General features: G+C 43.3%; 1 protein-coding gene across 1 annotated transcript; it reads right to left on the minus strand.

Annotated features, from left to right (window-relative positions):
* Positions 1-5,001: 5,001 nt before the first annotated feature.
* Positions 5,002-14,666, minus strand: LOC6588394 (transcriptional regulator ATRX). The gene is made up of 11 exons (XM_002013762.2): positions 11,968-14,666; positions 8,374-8,525; positions 8,166-8,300; positions 7,842-8,099; positions 7,440-7,779; positions 7,297-7,383; positions 7,081-7,231; positions 6,714-7,023; positions 6,549-6,648; positions 5,719-5,862; positions 5,002-5,584 (listed from the first exon to the last, which is right to left on the minus strand). The coding sequence occupies exons 1-11, from the start codon at positions 14,634-14,636 to the stop codon at positions 5,149-5,151; spliced, it is 4,782 nt and encodes a 1,593-aa protein (XP_002013798.2). The 5' UTR covers positions 14,637-14,666; the 3' UTR covers positions 5,002-5,148.
* Between the last annotated feature and the right edge of the window lie 5,184 nt (positions 14,667-19,850).

Raw genomic sequence — 19,850 nt, forward strand, 5'->3', positions numbered from 1 at the left:
AACCGAAGCGAACCGAAACGTGGCATCATCATCATCATCATTTCAATCATCATTATCAAGAGTATCATCATCAAAAAACCGCGCGCGCCTGAACCATATCCATTACAGCACAAGGAGAAGGAGAAGTAGAAGGAGAAGGCGAAGGAGAGCGGCAGCAAGAAGGAGGTGGAGGTGGAGGAGGAGGTGGAGGAGGAGCCGTGGAAGAAGTGGAGCAATGGAGGAGCAGGCAGGAACATGAAGTGGCGGCCCTGGGCCCTGCGGCACTGGACTCGGACTCCGACTCGGAGTCGGACTCGGACCTGAGACCTGGCCAAGTTTTGCGAGAAAATCGATTTCTGTGGCCAGGGCCTAGGCCTTTGGGAGGCAGCCATGAGAGCGGGAGGAGGAGGATTCTGGATGCAGGAGTGAGGATTCTGGTCCGCAGGTCCGTCGTCCCGTTTCTGTTTGTTTGTTTGTTTGTTTGTCGCTTTTAATGCTCGTGCACTGGACGCTGGGTTGCAACGCCGACTCTTGACTGATTTTTATGCTTTTGGCCCAATTGCCCCGCAGTAGCCAGAGCCGTAGCCATCACCAATGGGCACCCATCGACCGGTTTGCCGGCGCTGATCTCTCTCTCCTGCTCTCCTGCTCTCTCCTGCTCTCCCTCCCCATTAGCGGACCTTTGTTTGCGTTGCAGTTGCAATATAAGGTCATTCCTCTGCTCTTGTTCTGCCTGCCTCTTGCCCCCCCCACCTCTTGTTGCACGCTTTTCGTTTCGTTTGAAGACAGCGCCGCGGCCTGAGAGCTCCAAGCACGCGGCCTTTTGTTAGTTTTTCCAGTCGCAATTTTTGATCATTATTATTATTATTATTATTATTATGGGTGTGTTTTTTTTTTTTGGGGGAATGTGGGATTTAAATTACTTTATTCAAAGGGTCCTGAAAGAGTGAAACTTTTGCTTTCTTTCAAGGCTTTACGCTCTTCTCTTAAAGAGCGGCAGAAACCACCGTTAAAGCTTTAAGCAGGCAAAACTTTAAGAGAGGCAGGAGGAGGGGCTAGGCGGGGCAAGCATCTGTAGTGGCTCTCCACTTGCTTATCGCATAATTGGTGGCAATGTTGCCTGCCACTTTTTTTTTGCTGCGGCTTCTGTTCGGGCCCTGGCCCTGGCCCTGGGCTCGGGGTCCTCCGTCGTCGCATTCCGCGAATGCCGGCAAAACACTTGTCCGCGACTTAAATGGCGCGCAGCTGTGCGGCATTAGCCCCAGCGAGGGGGCGGGGGGAGGGGCGCTGGACACACCTCTTAAGGAGGTGTTGCACAGCAAAACGAGGGATGCCAGGGGAGAGGGAAGGGGGGGTGGGGCTGGATGACATTTGATGTGATTATTGAGTTATGCCCCACGGGGGCAGGTGCCGCACATATTTCTCTTAATTTTTGCCCAACAATAATGTTATTTCCAGAAATGCTCAGGAATTAAGCAAAAAGATAAGAAGCAGAATTAAGCAAGATCAACGGAAGGAGAGGCAAAGGCAGAAGGAAGGAAGAAGATCGAACAACAGCAATGCCAAAATAATTAACATTTGTCAGCAAATCCCCAGGGCGAAACCTCGGGGGGAAACAAAGACAGCGCATAAAAGGAAAGGAAGGAAAGGAAAAATATGCCCGAAACGGCAGTCGAGTCCGAGACTGAAAATACACTTTTTTTTAAGCGGCATTTATAAATTTTCAACTTTTTTTCTTACGGAAAATGAATATTTTTTGAGGCATTGAAAAAGGTCTAGGCGAAAATTCTTAAAGAAAACTCGTCTAAAAAATCGAATTCTTGTTGGAAGAAATTTCTCCTTCAGAAAACTTTATTTTCTAAGCCAAGAAGCATCTTTATAGAGACCTCTCTGTTAATTTTGATCAAGAATATATCAATATAAAGCCGATTGAAACATAACTTTTGAGCATCTGCTCGAAAACATAACATCCTCCGCAAAGGGTATAAAAAACATTAAAAAAGAAAAACAGCAGCAGAGAGAGAGCAATGGTTATGGCGGCGGGGGTGAGGGCAGCACAGATTGCCCGAACAAGAACACACACACACGCACACACACAGAAATACACACGCACGCAGGCAGAGAGAAACAGACAGAGACGAAGCACTCCAGCTGTGATGCTGTCGCTGTTTCTGCCTGCCTTGCCCTGCACCCTGCACCCTGCTTTGGTACGACCGGCAATCAATAAAACGGATTAGGAATATCCTTTAAATGCGGCGCTTGGTGGAGGCTGCAGCAACTCACACACGTACAAACGAATAGTAAGGGAAAAGGAGAACAAAAAACGTGGGCAGAGGTAGAAGTAGGAGGAGAGATCTTAAACGTAGAAAAGCAATAAAAGTAGCGGCACTTACATTTTCGATTTTCGCTCCTTGCTAAATTGCGCGGGAGAGAGCGCGGTGGCGGTAGCACACACACACAAAATATAACACAGCACACACACACACGCGGAGCGGAGCGGAGCTGGGGCTATGAAGATTAACCGTTTGCTTGAGCCATGCGACACACACACACACACTCACTCACGTTCTCTTCGCTGTTGTTTAGAGCCCGGAAGGGGAGAGAACTTAGAACTCTGGTTCTCGTCTACTTTTTTGGTTTTATGTTGTTGTCGTTTTTTTTTTTGTCACTTGCACTCCACACGAAACAAACGCCCGCTGCTCCGTTGGTTTTGCTAGCGTGACCTTAGCGCCAACGACCTCTCTGCCGGCAGATAAATTGAGGGACATGGGACATGCAAACAACAATGCCACAAAATCTCTGCCCCATCCAGATTCCGCTTCTTCAGCTACTCTTCGTTTTTTCGTTTTTGTTGCTTTCTACCTTTTCATAATTGCAGCCGGCAGCTCCGTTCGTTTTTGTTATTCTAATTTATGATTGCTCTGCCACCCACGATGCAGCGAGATATTTACAAAAAATCAACAAATTATCACAATTTCTTAAACGGTTTCTTGTTTTTGAATAGTTATCATCTCGATTTGTTTCTAATTTTTTAATTCCGTTCTTTTACCGGCTTTTGTTGAGTTTCCTTCTTTATCGCGATTTCAGACAACCCGCGAAGTAACCGTTGCATTCGATTTAAAAATTGGATTCCTCGGCCGTTTTCGGAATTTCGGCGGAACTATAGGTTTCTTTCAGCCGCGCGCTCCGGTAAATGCGAAATATACGTTAGTACGATATCGTTCTTAAATTTCTTGACGACGCGCAGCACAGCAACCGCGCTGCTCGAAAATTTGAAACACGAATGAGACATGTTTGGACATGCATCGTGACGTCGGCTCTGGCGTTCGGGTGCTTATGCGAGCCGAACATCTTTGCATGTGTTGACGACCAATTGACGAATTCTTCGTTTTCTTTCTTCCGTCGAATATTCCCAGCTAAATAGATATTTTATTTTTGCCCAGATAATTTTATATGATTGCTGAATCAATTTTGAACAAGATTAACTATTTTTAAGTACTTGCAAGTTTCTTATTTTGTCAAAAACACGATTTCAACAAAAATGTTCGATGTCGCAGGTTGTGTCGTCAATGTTGCTGGCATTTGCAGACTCTTTGTTGTCAACCAGGGTATGGCCGTTTGTATACCCTATTTCGTGAATATTATATAAAGATACTGTTTTCCAACCTGCTTTCAAATCTAATTAGTAAAGGCCTTGTTTTAGATTGCATTTTTTTGGTCTATTCATGCATTCGATTAGGTGTTTGAAAATAAATCCTGATCCCAGTACCAGTTCTTGGTCTCTGTAAGAAGACCACTAATTGCAAAATATCGTTTGACATAGATACTGACTAGTTTCTGCATCAGTTAGAGCATAGGATGACACACATTTCCGCAATTCTATATCATCCATTTCCCCCAGGGTATGTGTGCATGGAATTAGCAACATGTTTGTGTATGGAGTGAGACTCATTGTTGCTAAAGCGAAACTGCGGCGAATCGGGTATTGCCTATATCAAGCTATATAGATGCCCACTTAGCTTTATCCCATAGATAAATGAATTTTCTACAAGATTGCTTCTTTTAATTACCTTAATGTATTTTATTTTGACTAAAATACGGTTTTCAAGTAAATGTTGCCGCAACAGTGTGTATGGAATGTTCAACATTGGAACGAGACTCATTGTTGCTAAAGCGAACTGCGGCGAACTGCGGCGAACTGCGGCGAATTCAAATTCGACGACCAATTACTCATATTCTTTGTTCCGTTGAATAATACTATCTATATGGAACATTTAGGTGAATCAATTTCCTACTTGATTTGTTTAATTAGAATAATTGCATTTGTTGGATTTTGTTTAAAAAAGGGTTTTAGCAAAAGGTCGAATTTTCACTCATTGAGAGCAATGAGAGAAATTTCGGTAAAACGGTAAAAAATCATCTGGTCACTGGTCTACAATGGGTTAATCGTTCCGAGCACAAATGTTGCTCGGCAACAAACGCCTGCTGCAACGCATGTTAGTACATCAATTCGGATTCATGTTCTTAAGGCACCTAAAAATATTTCCTGAAAATCATGCTAAAATCTTATATGAGGTGATGTCCGTGTGTTGCTCAAAATGTTGCTGTGCCGATTTTGCCTGTGGTCCATACCTTTCCATAGCCTAGCACAGTTCGTTTCGAAAAAGAGAGTAGAGGTGCTCATTTTGCGTTCCAATATGAGCTTCGGCTGACCTCGGTCCTGCTGCCGGCTCGCTTCGGGCCTCGGAGAACGGCCACATGTTGCTAGAAAATGGGCTGCCGGCAAAGTAAAATAAGGTATGTACAGCAGCCAAAACCACCCAGCAAAATTCCACGAATGCAAAGTAAAGTCCACCCCGACTTCTAGCACACCATGAAGATGGGCCAAAGGACTGATAAGGATGTAAATACGATGTAGAATCCGTTGAATGTGTAAAAATGATGTAGAAAAGAGATGTTTCTGTTAAAAATATTTACATTTATTTCGTTCTGGTTTGTTTTGTTTGTGTTTTTTTTGGTGCGGTTTTAAAAACCAATTCAAAAAGTTATTTTCAATTTTTTTGTATTTGTCGCATGGTTCAAATGACCCTCTGGGGCAAATCTTCTTTTGAAAAAACAGCCAAAGAATTTTTGGTTTTGGAAGTGACAGATCGGATCGGATGGGATCGTTTAGACAGCCGTTATCAGGTGGGCGTCGTCCTCGTTGAGGCGCGGGCCCTTGCCGTTGACCTCGATCGTGTGGTTCGACTCTGTGTCGCTGGGCTCCTGCTCGTGCTCCTCCACCTCCTCGTCCTCCTCCTCTTCGTCATCCTCCTCGTGGCTGTTGCCACTCTCCTGTTCGGGGGATTCCCGCTCTTCGTTCTCCTCATAGATGACGTCACAGCTGGTGGGCAATGTCTTGGGCGGTGGCTTCTTGATGGACTTGCCGCCTGCCTTGCCATTCTGCTGCATCTCCGACATTTGGTTCTGCATGTCCCGCAAACGATCTGTGAGGACATAAAGGTCCCGCTCCTGGCTCTCGCAGCGCGTTCGCAGCTCGGAGATTTCGCGCAGGTCCTCGGCTCGAGGATCACGACGCTCATAGCGCATGCGCATCTCTTCGAATCTACAAAACAGAGAGGAACGATAGTACAAAAAGGCAAGGGCATGGAGAGAGATGAGGGAGCAAGGGAGCCACAACACGGCTAAGCGGAAAGAGAGGGCGGAAAGAGGGAGAGAGAGTGAGAAAGGTGGACTTACAGGTTCGTTAGACAACGGCACTTGCGGTGCAGCTGCTCGATCTCGTTGGCATTGCTGATGTCCCGCTTATCCAGCGCCGCCTTCTCGGCATCGTATGCCGCCTTCAGGTCCTTGAGATTGCGCTGGTGCCGAAGCTCTAAATCGCTGCAGGATTCGAAGTGGATTCGAAGTGGATTCGAAGCGTTTTCGGGATGGTTTCGCACGTTTCGGAGCGTTTTAGAGGGTGTGCAGAGGTATATTGGTTCGATTGGTGGGTTGGCAGGACACACACATACACACACACACACAACACACACGTAATATATAGCGAGGAGAAAGAGAAAGTAAAAGTAATCGATATTATAGGGTATCTATGTATTCCATACACCATAACGAAACTTAATTTCTATTGTTAGTTTTTTGAAGAGAACGGTTTTTCGAAGTTAGTGGCGCTTGAGCAGATGTCGATATTTGATATAGAGCACAGCCAGAATATTGAACACTAAGCATGCGAGGGCGATCAGTGGCGACATGGTCAGATATAGCACATAGAGTGTGGGCGTGTACGGACACGCGCCCCTGGCCAGCACCCACAAGGCGGTACGTCTCGCTGTGGCACCATCTATGCCCTGCAGCATGCTGCACGATCCACGAGCAAAGGTGTGCAAATAGTGCGGAAAAAGAGAAACAAAAAACATGAGAGTCGAGATGAAAATGAAATTGAATGCGAATACGAGTACGAATGCGAGTGTGATGGACAGTAAGAGGCAAAAGGCATTGCATTCAATTCAAGCCAAAGGTCAGGCAGGCAGGTTGTAGGGCTGTACGTGTTGCATGCCACACACACTCACTTGAATCGCTCATCGGCAGCGGCTATTTTGGCGCGATGTCGGTCCACAAGATCCTGCAGAGCCTCGTCCCTTTCCGCTTGAAGTTTGGCCTTTTGCGAGTCTGTTATCGAAAAAGTCGATCAGTTATCGATCACTCAATTGTGGTTTGGGGTCCTTTGAACATACCCAGCTCCTTGCGATGAGATTCTACCATGTCCTGGGTGGACAGCTGCAGTTCCTTGGCAAACTCGTCCTTGACCTGGCCGAGGCGCTCGCGGAACTTCTCCTCCATTTCGGTTTTCTCCTCCTCGAACTCCTTCTTGAGGCGCTCCTCGAGCTCCACGCGACGATCCTCCTCCCGACACATGGCATTCTGGTACTCGCGATCGGCCCGATCCAAATGCATGCGCGTCTGCAGCAGGGCATTGTCGGAACGTTCGCGCAAAGTGAGGAAATCCTGTTTCTTAAGCTCCAGATTTTCATGCAGTTCATCGATCTAAAAGGACTTTCGTTAGGGAAGTATTAAGGAAGATTTTGCTGGCTTAGGGCTTGCCTCGGCTCGCAGTTCGTCCTCATTGGCCGTGTATCGATTGGTCAGGGCTCGCAGCTCCTCAATATGCTCATTCTGCAGCTTATCCAGGGCATCCCTTCGCTCGTCCACATAAACGGACTCCAATTCATTTGTCAGTCTTGTCATCTCTGTGCTAAGGTACCAAAAGGAGAGACTGTAAGTATCTGTGGATCGTTTTTCTTATAAGGTTTTGCTTACTAAAGTTTGTTCTCCCAGAAGGCGGCAGCTTCATTGCGTACCTCATCGATTTTGTAGATCATTTGACGTTCCTTGTCATAGATGGCACTGCAAAGAGGGGCAAGATCTATATGGAACCCATCTCCTATATAGGATTTACTCACTTATCACACTGATATTTGATCTTGTGCACAGCCTCGATCTGGGCCTCGAGACTCTCGTTGGCAGTGGCCAGATCGGTCTTGAGATTCTCGATGCGATCCATGAGCGTTTGAATGGTCTGCTCCTGCTCGCCCACGACGCCTCGTAGGGAGTTCACCTGCGCCTGGCACACCCGCAAATGTTCGGCCTCTTTGCGACGGGACTGCAGCTCCAGTTCCAGTTCCTCGGCCTTGGCTGAGGCCTGTTTCCGTTCGTAATTGGATTTGTCCATCTTGTCCTTGCACTGACGCTGCATTTGCCGCAGCTGCCACTCGCAGTCCGTCATCAGGGATTCCTCGCGCTCTAAAAGCAAATACAAATAAGAATAAAAGGATTTTTGGAATGGAATAAAGCCTGAGACGCACCTCTATTGTGTGTCCTGAGCATCTCGAACTCCTTCTGCCACTTGTCCTCGCATATCTTGCGCTCTGCCTCCGAGTTCTCCAGGGCGTTCTTCAGTATGCGTATCTGTTCATCGAGCTCTAACCGAATGCTGTCCACCTGCTGGCGCCACTCCTGGGCCTCGGCCTGGGCCCCTGCCAGCTGGGTCTGCAGACTGCTGGCCAGACCCTGGGTCTGTTTGTACTTCTCGGTCAGATCGTTGTACTGAGCCTCGAGTTCGTCTAACAAATGAAAAGATGCAACTGACTTTTACAGAAAGCTCTAGAAGTGTAGTCTTTTCTACAGACCATATTTGAGCCGATATTCATCTTGATCTTCGCTGTATTTGTGCCTCAAGTGTACCTTTTCATCCTCCAGAAATTTCAGCTTCTTGCGCACATATTCATCATCCGTATGGGCTGCACTCAGCTCGCCCTGGAGTCCTTTGGGATGTTTAGGAATTTTTGGATTATTGGATTATTTTCCCTTGATTTTAGCCGAATTTCGTTGACTTACTTTCCACATTCCATTGCTTGAGGGAGAGCTCCTGCTCCAGTTTCTGTATCTTGAGATGCATTTCCCCCACTTTGGCCTCCAGCTGATGGACATTCTTGTGGGCCTCGTCCAGCTGGCTGCTGAAGCGTGCCTTCTGCTGTTTAATCTCCTTTCTGCAAAAACAATGGTTCAATCAGGAATGACTAATAGTTTGGGAGGGAAGCAATAGATCAGCTGTCACAGAGATTTTGTCTGAGTATAATCCCCAGCACACAAAACAAAATGAATCACAAACGTGATGATCACCAGCACCACAAAAAAATAATATAAATATATATTTTAGAAAATCTAAATAATAATAATAATAATATTTCTAATGGAGACACACGTTTTGCACCTATCGCTAGACATTTGATTGACGCAATTTCGAATGGAAAAGTCGGTCGTTAAGTCCGTAATGAGGTGTAAAAAATACTGGGGTATGGGGAATGTCTTCCTCAACCATAATTTGTTGAGATACAATATATGCCAGATACACAGACTGTCAGATACAGCTATAGAATTTTATATAATATGTAGTTTGTTGTGGCTTGTGCCTTTGCTTTGTTTTGTTTTGGCTTTCAACGCAGAATGAAATACGTTTTAATTGAATTTATCTTTGTCGATTCCTGTGGCTGCGAAAATGCGCAAAGTTTATTTTTAAATCGCACGATATGTATTTTTTTTTTTTCCTTCTTCTGGTACGTACATTCTGCCAACTCTTTCTCTCACTCTCTCTTACTATTCTGTACGGTGCGTTTCGCGACAATAGGGCTGATAAAAATCTAGGAAATTCCATGACGGAGGGATGTTCCTTCTTGTTATAGAGGAGAATGCTGTTGAATTGCTGTACAAATGTTCCATAGGCGAAAGGTTAAGATGCCACTCCAGAGTGTCATAGAAGTATATCAAGTATTAGAAACTTATTGATAACTATCGATAATAAATGCTTCTTTCATTGAATACAAATCTGAGATCGGAAGATATCTAATTTTTATAATACAAAAATTATTAAAAAAAATAAAAAATTTCTGTCTAAAATCAATGAAAATAAAAAAAAACAAAAATTTGTATATTAAAAAAAAATTAGTCTTATTCTAAAATATAAAAAAAATTAAATATTTTTTTAAACTTATATGTTAAAAAAAAAAATTATTTGATTTTAAATTTTTATGTAGAAACTAAAAAAAAAAATTTTATTTACATTTTTATGTTGAAAAAAAAATGTATTTTAGTATGATAAAAGCAATTTGACAATAAAAAAAGCAATTTCATATTAAAAAATTTTAAATTTTTAAATGAATAATGAGATGTTTTTGATTTGAATTATATAAATTTAAAAATAACTTTGTTTTTATTATAAAAATTAATAATAAAAATTGTATTACTATTATTATTTTATAAATAAAATACAACTCTCAAAACAAACAAAATAAAATAATAGTAAAAATAATACAAATAAAGAAATTAATTTAAAAAAAATTGCTAATAAAAGCTAATAGAAAGGTAAAATTTTTTCGATTTTGATTTTCCTTAAGGATTTTTTGTAATTTTAATATTCTTATTTGTGGTCTCTGATAAAAAGGGAGTAATTATATTATTAATTGAAAATTGAGCCAGCTAGAATTTCCTGCGTAATTTTATCTGTAGTCTGTTATTATTGTACCGTCACGCACTGTATGCCAAAGTAGAAGAATATTCGAAACGTACGAAATGTCTAGTATAGACAATGGGCAGTGAATTTATCAAAATTTTGTGACACGCGGTCTTGGCTTGTCTCTAGAGAAAGACATGAAGACAGAGAGAGGGAGAGGGAGAGAGGGAGAGCGAGAGAGTGAGAGAGAGGGGTATGGACAGAGTAAGACAGATGCATCGCGTGCACTTAGATTGAAAGTTATTTAAATTATTTTTGGCAAAAGCATCGCCGCATCTGCCTCTGGTTCTGGCTCAGCCTCTGAGAACTTTCCCCGGCAAATAGTTGGGTGTTTGGATACTTTTGTTGTTTATTCCCAAGTTGCTCATCAAATTGGATTGGATAAACAACCCGAGGGGAGGGGGAGGAGGCAAAGTATTACCCATAAGTTAGTGGGAGGAAATTACGCATACGCCGCATGTGCGCCTTGCGCCTTTATAAACAATCTTTCAATGCTAACAGACATGTACTTTGGCCAGCCACTACTCACGGAAACGCCGAATCAATTATCCAACAGAATCAAGAACAACCTAAATAAAATTCCACAAGTGCAGGTCCCCACCCCTGCTCTAAATTATGTACCTCGTACATCGTACACTTTTATGATTTTTCTTTTTGCAACAAGACGAAAATAAGCGGGGGAAAATTTGAAAACTAGAGCAGGCAGATCGTGTTCTATGCACATGAGAAAATATGAAAGAAAAGCGAAGATTTCGATGCTCTTTCTGTACAGCCAAAGATACATTTATATATTCATGATGGATCATCCATACCCTCCTTCGAAAAGGGTAAACAAGCGTGGGAAATGGCCAACATGTTGCCAAAAACAACGCAAATGACGAAGTGAATTTATTTTTGACAAAAAAAAAAAAAAATCAAAATTTTAAAATATTGAAACTGAACAATTTATACATGAATATAAATTGTAGGAATAATTTGCGCCACTTGCCCGCACGGCTGTCACAATCTGTCATATTTCGTATGCCCCGAGAAGGCCAAACAATGGCCACAAAACGATTGTTTTCCCATTGCGTATACGTAGCGTTGAACAAGTGGGTTTTCCTCAGAAATTTTTTTGTGTCTTGTATCCATCAAGCACTTCAAGGCGTTTCATCTATCACTTAACTCGTTTTCTGTATAGGGATTTTGATGGGCAGATGCCAACAGAATTATTCCAAAAAATTTGCCCGCATTTTGTATATGTTTTGTTCTATTTAAAAAATATATATCTAGGGTATGGCGCCCTGGCTGGAAAATCAAAATTAGAAAAACAATGAACGAGAGAGAGAGAGACAATCAAAAGAGAAATTCAAGGGAAAGAAAATGTCAGAGAGAAAATATTAATGTGCAGAATGCTCCATAAAGATCGTACGTTTCATTCACAGATGCCAAAATATCTACGGAATATACATATGCATAATTAAATCAGAAATAAAATGTATAGAATTGCAAACGTATGCCGGGAAATGTAGGCAATTCAGAGGGAAATTCTCACACAGGAAAATGCAACCAAGGCTGGCATAAAGATTCCTATCTAATGGAGCTATCTGTGGAGCTATGTTCCTGGCATTAAACTAATAGCTTTTGTAATCCTCTCTTAACCCAAAAAATTCGTATTATTTGCTGCACTATATCTATAGTTTCGGGAGAGCAAAATCACACTTGAAAGTGATCGTGCTCCATGACATGAAGATCAAGATAAATTGGCTACAACATGCAGATGTTTTTGGGGAAATTGTTGGCATCGGTTCGATTCAAATACGTCGCAATGGCTGCCGTACAGCTGCGGCACGAAGTATACGTACCACACGATGCACTTCCATCGCGTATACGCCACAGATCATCTTGTATCCCCCCTCTTTTAGGATCAAATCAAGCCTTACCTGAGCTCGTGTGTCTCATAGGAGTGCTCCTTTAGGGCCGGCTTGTTCAGGACACTGCCATCCTCGGTGATCTCCAGGCTCTCGCCCAGACAGCTGTCGTCGCGGCTGCGCTGCTTGGGGCTGTTGCTGCGACTGCGTCCTTCCACGTGGATGGGTATAAAGTGCACATTACCCAGACTGTTGGCCCCCGCCCCATTGGCAATATTGATATTGATCTGTGCTTCTGTGCTGCTGCTGCTGCCATTTGTGGTCGAGGCTGTGGCTGTTGTGCTGCTGGCGGTCGTTGACTCAACCACCACATCCGGCAGGCTAATGCTCTCGATGCATACCAGCCGCTCGCTGAGATCGCGCTCGTCATCGAGTTCGTCGCACTGCAGCAGCGTCTCCTCGCAGTCCGTGGAGTAGCCGTCGCGGGCGAAGGGCGAGCGATTGTCGCGACGCTGCAGCAGCGGCTGGGTCGCCGATGTGGCCGATGAGCTGCGAGGCAGCGGCTGTGGCGGTTGCATCTTCTGCTGGTGCTCCTCGTCGTGCACCCCAATGCCGGAATCCGCATAGCTGCTGCTCAGATTGGAGTCACTTTTCAGGGCGCTCCGTTCGCTGCTGGCCGACTGCCTGGAGTTGCCGCTGGGCGTGGCCTGGCTGTGGTGGTGATACTCCAGATCCACCGCTTCGTCCACTTCATCCTCGTCCTCGTCATCCTCCTCATCCTCCTCTTCTTCTGCTTCCTCTTGGACATTCTCCAGCTTGACGTGACTGAGGCGTGTCCAGGGCCTGCCATTGGCATTCTGATAGATGGTGGAGGGTATGTCCGTGGCAAAGACCTCATCCTCGAGCGTCTCGATGTTTGCTTCGTTGAGTTCTTCGATGTTTAGGCCGCTATCGAAATCATGGTAGACTTCCGGTTCCGGTTTCGGCTCCTTCAGCTGCTCCTCCTGCTCTTCATTGCTGCTGAAGCTCTCAAAGCTGCAGTCCTCCACGGTTATTTGTGGCACATCCTGGGAGGACTTGTGCTGGCGCGGCGGTGCCTGGGGCGCTGGCTGAGACACGATCGACTCACGGAACTCACGCGGCGTGCTGGCTCGTGAGCTGTGCGCCGATGCCGCTGCCGATGCCGTTTCGTTGGGCTTGGCACTGGTTTGGCCCATGATTATGTCACTTGTTTGTTGTTGCTGTTGCTGTTGCTGCTGCTGCTGCTGCAATGTTGCATTGCCTGGCTGATGGCGTTGTTCTGCTGCTTCCGCGTGCCGGGCCACCGTTCGCCGCCACTCGACGACGTTTGCCGCTTGAATGAAGTCTCTGTTGGCGCTGCCATCTCGCGGCTCGGCACTGCTTGATCGCGCCAACGGTCGTCCACTGCTCTCTCCACTCTCTGGCCGTTGGCGCTCTCGTTTCTCTGGGGGAGGCTGTGGATGGGCTGCTGCTCCAGCTGAATTACTGCGACGCTCTCGCTTCAGCTCGCTCTCTGGCTGATGCTGATGCTGATGCTGCTCCGCTCTCTGGCCGTTCTTCTCTGGTCTATTATTAGACATAGTCATTTGATAACTATTTGTGGATGCTGCGGCGGCAGTGGCAGTGGCGGGGTCGGAGTTCGTTTCAAGGTGTGCGAGGCGGCGTGCGGCCAGTGCTGCCTGACCGATTACGTGGTTACTGTTATCGTTATCGTTACTCTTGTGGCTCTCTGCTGCAGTGTTGCTGCTCTTGCCACTGCTGTGTTGCACTTGCTGTTGTTTTTGCTGCTTCTGCTGCTGCTGCTGGCGCTGATGATTACGTCCTCGCGCCATGAAAATTTCACTAAGAAAATCGCGACTCTTTTGCAGAGTTTTTCGTTTCTTGGTCACACTGTCTGCTGCTGCTGCTGTCGTCTCACAGTCAAGGTCCTTGTTTGTACCGTTTTTGTTACTGCCACTTAGGGCCGACAGTGGCAGGGCAACAATGCTTCCCAGGGATAGACGCGACGATGATTGTCGTTCGTTCGTTGCGGCACGCTCTCGACGGGCGACTACTGTGTCGTTTGGCCGGCCATCGATCAGTGGCCCAATTTGCGGGGGGCTATGGCGATTGCCAATTAGCTGATTGGCCACCTTTTCAGTGTAGTGGCTGCCGCTCTCGTTACCGTTACCGTTAGCATTCGCATTCGCGCTGGCTGCTGTCTCGTTTGGACTGTCCGCAGAGGCGGCCACAGCATTTGGATCATCGTCAAGAGCAGCAGCAGCAGCAAGAACGGCAGTTCCCCCTGCCACCGCCTCCTGTCCTGCTGTGTTATTTATATACCGTTTGTCAGAGCGAAGCGGAGAGAGTGCTGCTGCCGTTTCGGAGTGGCGGCCATTAGCAGCTGTTTTTGCTAATTTTACACAAGGCGGCGGCGGCGGCGGCGGCAGCGACGACGACGACGACAGCGACGGCGGCCGTCGTTTCGGCTCTTCGTCGCTGTCATCGGCAAAGTCCTCCAGCTCCTCGATCACCGCCCGTCTGTGGGCCGGGAGTTGTGCTCTTCCATTGCGCTCTTCTTCTTGCTGTCTGTTGCTCTCGCTCTCTCTTCGCCTAAGAGAGCTGCTTAGACTGCTAGGGCTGCTCTCTTTATTACTTCTGTCCTCCTCGTCGCTCGTGTCGTGGTTCTTGCTCTTGTTCGGCGTCTTTCTCTGACGCGAGCGTCGCAGCAAATTAAACATGATCGTTGTTTTTGTTTTTGTTTTAATTTATAGTCTCTTTGCTTTTCTTTCCTTCAAATGCTTAATCTTTTATTTTCTTCTATTAATTATTTTAATTTTCCTCTAATTAGATTTTGTTTTTTTTTTTTCTTGGCGTTCGTTGGGTTTTTCGTTCACAAACAAATCGTTATTTCGCGTCAAATAAGTATTGTTATTGTTGATTAAATGCCTTCAACCTGTTGAGAGAAAAAGTACATGCATTAGCTTAACCGTTCACTCAATAAAGACTCTCTTCAATTGGCTGTAATTACTGTTAGTCAGTGCAAGCGTACATTTTCGGCGGATTGGGGCAGCTTCGACTTTGCTGGCGGCTGAACGGCAACTGGCGGCGCGGGCTCAGTCGCTACTCCGCTCAGCTCCGCTCCATGCATGATGATGATGACAATGCTGGACAAATATGAGCAACAGCATGCAAGTGTGTAAGTGTGCGGTGTAAGTGCAAGTGTGTGAGAGTACACTCGACAAAACACACACATGGCCCTGGATGCCCTGGATGAGGGTATGATCGGTTCGAGGAGAAGCATGTAACGCAAAGCAGATAACATTTCCGATTGGATAAGCCATTTAGACAGTTTTGAAAATTGGGATATGTATTAAATATTTCATCGGTTTAGATCTAGAATCAATCGTAGCGAATGTTCTCTGTTCGTCTCTTCCATAAAGAATGAGTCCTGTCGCTTATGGGACATTTTCCCTGACAAAACAATGCCAACAATCCAACTAATTTAGAGGTACCCCAAGATTCTATTCACAAATTTCCCTCTCATATGTTTGATGTGATCTTTCCTAAAGATCAGATCCCTCTTGTCCCGTATGGCTTTCATAGAAAACATCAATCGGCTAGGGAATCTAAATCTTCGACCCTCCAAATCTCTTCTTTAATTAATGTTTTAATTATCATAAACACACACACTCAATGCCTAGAAATTGACAATGCTTATGGGTAAGCCGGATAATTGCTTATGAATATTAATTGATGGGTAGAGAAAGCCGCTGTTGCTGCTAGTCTTATAAACATGTTCATCCATTGTCCATGCGTCATTATGTGTCACTCAACAACAATGACGTATTGCTCGAAAAAATTCTGTTGGGGGTCTTATTGACATCTGGAATATATTCCAACCGAAAGTAAATATTATTTGCCGATTTGATTGTTAAATGTTGTCTCAGAGATATTCAATTTATACGTTATTTGCTAAGACTTCCATCTGGGATTGTATCTTTATAAACATTAAAACCTTTTAAAGCACAAATTCTAAAGAAAATGTGACACAATTTGGTTAGAATATTCCTTTTAGTAAACTCCTAAAAGTATGCCAAATAAAAACCAGGAACAAAACGTACTAGAGACATATTTCCATTCCGCCATTCACTATTTTTTACAGTGTACCTTGGGAGTCAGTGCGCCTTTGAGTCAGCGCCACTCCTCAGTCATTCGACTTTTCCATTCAAGGCAAAGTTCAAATTGCAGGGAACGTGCCAAAAATAAACTAATCACGGTCCCTCGAGCACAACATCATAATCCGAGTGCAGTTCGGGCCTCCCAACCATGCTCCTACCCTTCCCTCCCAAGCACTCGTTCCATGGTTCTATTTCAAGTTCAGGATGTGTTGCTCCATCTCTTTCCCGTACGGTCTATGGTTCTATGGTTCTGCACACATAAACGAGCCAATTATAGGCAGCAATAAAATAAATAAGAAAACAAGAATCGCAGATTCTCCAAATGAATATGGCTAAAAATATACCTAAAAACGTAGCTCTCGTAGGGCCCTCTGATCATTGACGTCACCTTAAATGAGGCGAAGGCAGACGCCCGATCATTGTAAGAGATATATCGTATAGGAGAAGATGGATGGATTGAGCAGATTAAGTAGATTGAATAGATAGAAGATAGGTGGATGTTCCCTAGAGAGATAGAGTTTTTAAGGTGATGGATTTATCGAAATGCAGAGACATAAATATAAATATACTATTTAGATCAAGATCTTGTGGTTTGTATTTGATAAAATATCTATAGACAATCATAAGGTTACCCCTAAGGAAAGATGAAATAATTTTAATATATTTATAGCCAGTTAGATACAAGGACTAACTCCTTTTTAAAAATAGACATTAAACCAGAATTTCAGGGTATATGAAAAGAAAAATAGATTTATCTTCACGATCCACGATCTGTCTCAATTTTCTTTGTACTCGTCAAGAGAGATGACGAACCAAAGAACTTCAAAGAAATGATGGGTAAAATGATGGAACTTCTCATTTGGTATCGGTATTCGCAATAGAATCGAATTGATACGGGAAAGGGAATATTTTGGTGCGATCTCTCTCAAATTTGTTCGGACTTATCATGAGATATGGAAAAAACCTAGAGAGATATTGGAACCATGAACATATAGTTCTATGTTTTAATGTTATTTCTTGCACTTTGTTTATCTTTTTTCCACTTAATTACCTATTTGATTCGAATTTTATAATATTTTATCTGTTCCATTGACTATTGGCTCTTCCTTCTGGCTATAACAAGGATCCGATCTACTCTACTCCGATCTACTTATCAAGAATATACGTATATATGTACTTCATTGGATCGGAGACGCTTTCTTCTGGGTGTTATACAAATCTACACAGAACTAGTATATTTCTATACTCTTTGAGTATCGGGTATAAATATAGATGAATGCAAAGACTCCAATGGATACACAGTACAGATACATATACAGACAGATAAGGTACATTTGTTTGATATACAAACAGATCGACAGATAAATGAATGTGTATGTGTATCTAATTCAACTGCATTAAGCAGATCCCCCAAAAGCCAAGAATCCACTGAAGTCTCTAAATAGATAGACAGAAATGGATGATCCAGGGAACAGCTCGTGATTTTGGAGATTAACGCGAATTTAGCAGCGCATTTTGCACACATTTTGCCTTCCATTGAATTGAATTTATTTTCAAAACACATAAAAAAATCAACAAAAGGAATATATAGCACAGGGTGGAGTAGATCGGCTGGGATCGGATGGGGTTCGGATCTGGCCAAGTGCATGACGTTTACGTTTTTGGCACGAAATTTGAAAACGGAAATGATGCAGTGGCGTAAAATAGAAAATGGAATCGACATTTCCCTAACAAAGATCAAGATCAATTTGGTATGGTATCATTTAGAACTGCTAATAATTAGTAGGGAAAATCTTTTTGATATGGAAAAACCCCCTGACCCACTTCCCAAGTGGTTCAAGTTTACAGCTGATTTCAGCCTTCAACCAGATGGCATCAGACATTATATCATTGTGTTATTTACATTTCATATCAAGCCAATTATTGCACAAGTCCAGAAATCCTCCAAGTCTATATATTTTTCAGCGGTGAAACAAAACAGAGCCAAAAAGCGTGAGGAAAAACCAATTTGAATGATAAATGAAATCATAAATTTTGCACTTGGGCCAGGGTCCAATAGGCTCGATAAAAGCCATTTAAAAAATTCTCATAAAAAAATGTGGCTATAATTTTTGGTTTTCTTTTTGGCGAGTGGCTATGATGGGGGCGGCGAAAAATTAATAGAAATTAAAATAATACGCCAGAAATGCCACAAACAAAATATGCCACGAATATTTGGCATGCTTTTTTTTTTTGAAACATATGTTTGCAATCGAGCGGATATATGTGGCCAAATTTATGTTCATTATAGATAAAAGAGTATACAGTGCAGGGCAGAAATGTCAGAGTGGCCAATAGCTACAAAAATTAATAAAAAAATAGTTTTTTCCGGGAATTTTTCCTTTTCCCTCTGCCTTATAGTTATAGCACGTACTGTCTACATATGTATGTCTCTTTGTATTTCTGGCCATAAAAACACTTGATACTTGACGCGTGGAGGCTGAATACCACTTGAAAATAGTTGTTTTGGAAAGGAAATTCTTGTAGACATCTCTGGCCCCTGGCTGGGTCTCGTTGTGGCCGAAACAGTTGGACACTTTCCCTTTTCATTTGCGCTTTTCAGCTTTTCCGCTCGGCTTTTCTTTGTTTGTTGTGTCTACGCCCACGCGGTCGACCTGGCACTGGGCCAACTGACATTGACTGATGCCAGAACCAGGCAGAACCAGGCAGAACCTGGCAGCAGGGCAGAGAGCAGACCAGATATACAACTGGTCTGTGTTTGCTCTCCGACCCTGGGTATAGCTACTTTTTCTGATGATTATGATTTTCCAAACACCGCTGGCCTTTCCCATATCGAAGGTGATACAAATGTTTGACTGTACATAAAACAGATTTGTAAGACACAACGTGGAGCGTTTATAAATTTGAAAATTAGTGGAACTATTAAAGCGTGCGACAGGCAACGGCGACGGTGAAATTATTGCCACATGCCCCATGTGAGGTGTTGAGCGAATTAATTGAGCGTGTGCCACTAAAGGCTGCCACCAACAGACACAAATAATGATGGTTTGTGGAGACTGGCTGATACCTACAACAGGTAGAGCTACTGGTACTGGAGGAACCTATTTTTAACCACTTTTTGTGGATCGGACATGGCTAACCCCATAGAAACTGTCTTTCTTTGAGTGTAAAAATTTTTGAAATAATTAATTCGCTTAAATAATTCCATTTCAAACTTTTTAAAACCAAATAAGTACCAAATTTGATTGCGATTTTATTTTTTTCCCAGGTCTAAAATATAAAAAAATACATTTTTGGTACACTAAAATTTTTTAAAATTATTTTTTGTTGCTATAGATTAAGACATGACTGTATTCTGGCAACTTCTACTGGGAGATACCTGCAATAGGTAGAAGTACTGGTGCTGAAGGAACCTATTCTTGACCACTTTTTGAGGATCAGAAATGGCTAACTCCATAGAAACTGTTGAAACTGTCTTTCTTTGAGTGGAAAAATTTTGAAAAAATTTATTTTATGGTCCAGCTGTTAATTTGTTTAAATAATTCCGTTTTAAAACTAAATAAGTACAAAATTTGAGTGTGTTTCTATTTTTTCCCCAGGCCTAAAATATGAAAAAATTAATTTTTGGTATACTACGATTTTTTAAAATTTTTTTTTTGTTATATATTTAACCAAAACTGTATATACCTCCAATAAAAAATTATAAAACTGTAAACAAAAAAAAAATACTAAGAAAATTTAAAAAAAATACGACGAATATATTATTTTTTCTAT

The sequence above is a fragment of the Drosophila persimilis genome, unplaced genomic scaffold, assembly GCF_003286085.1.
Source record: "Drosophila persimilis strain 14011-0111.01,24,50 unplaced genomic scaffold, DperRS2 tig00000000-arrow-pilon, whole genome shotgun sequence".
Taxonomy (NCBI): domain Eukaryota; kingdom Metazoa; phylum Arthropoda; class Insecta; order Diptera; family Drosophilidae; genus Drosophila; species Drosophila persimilis.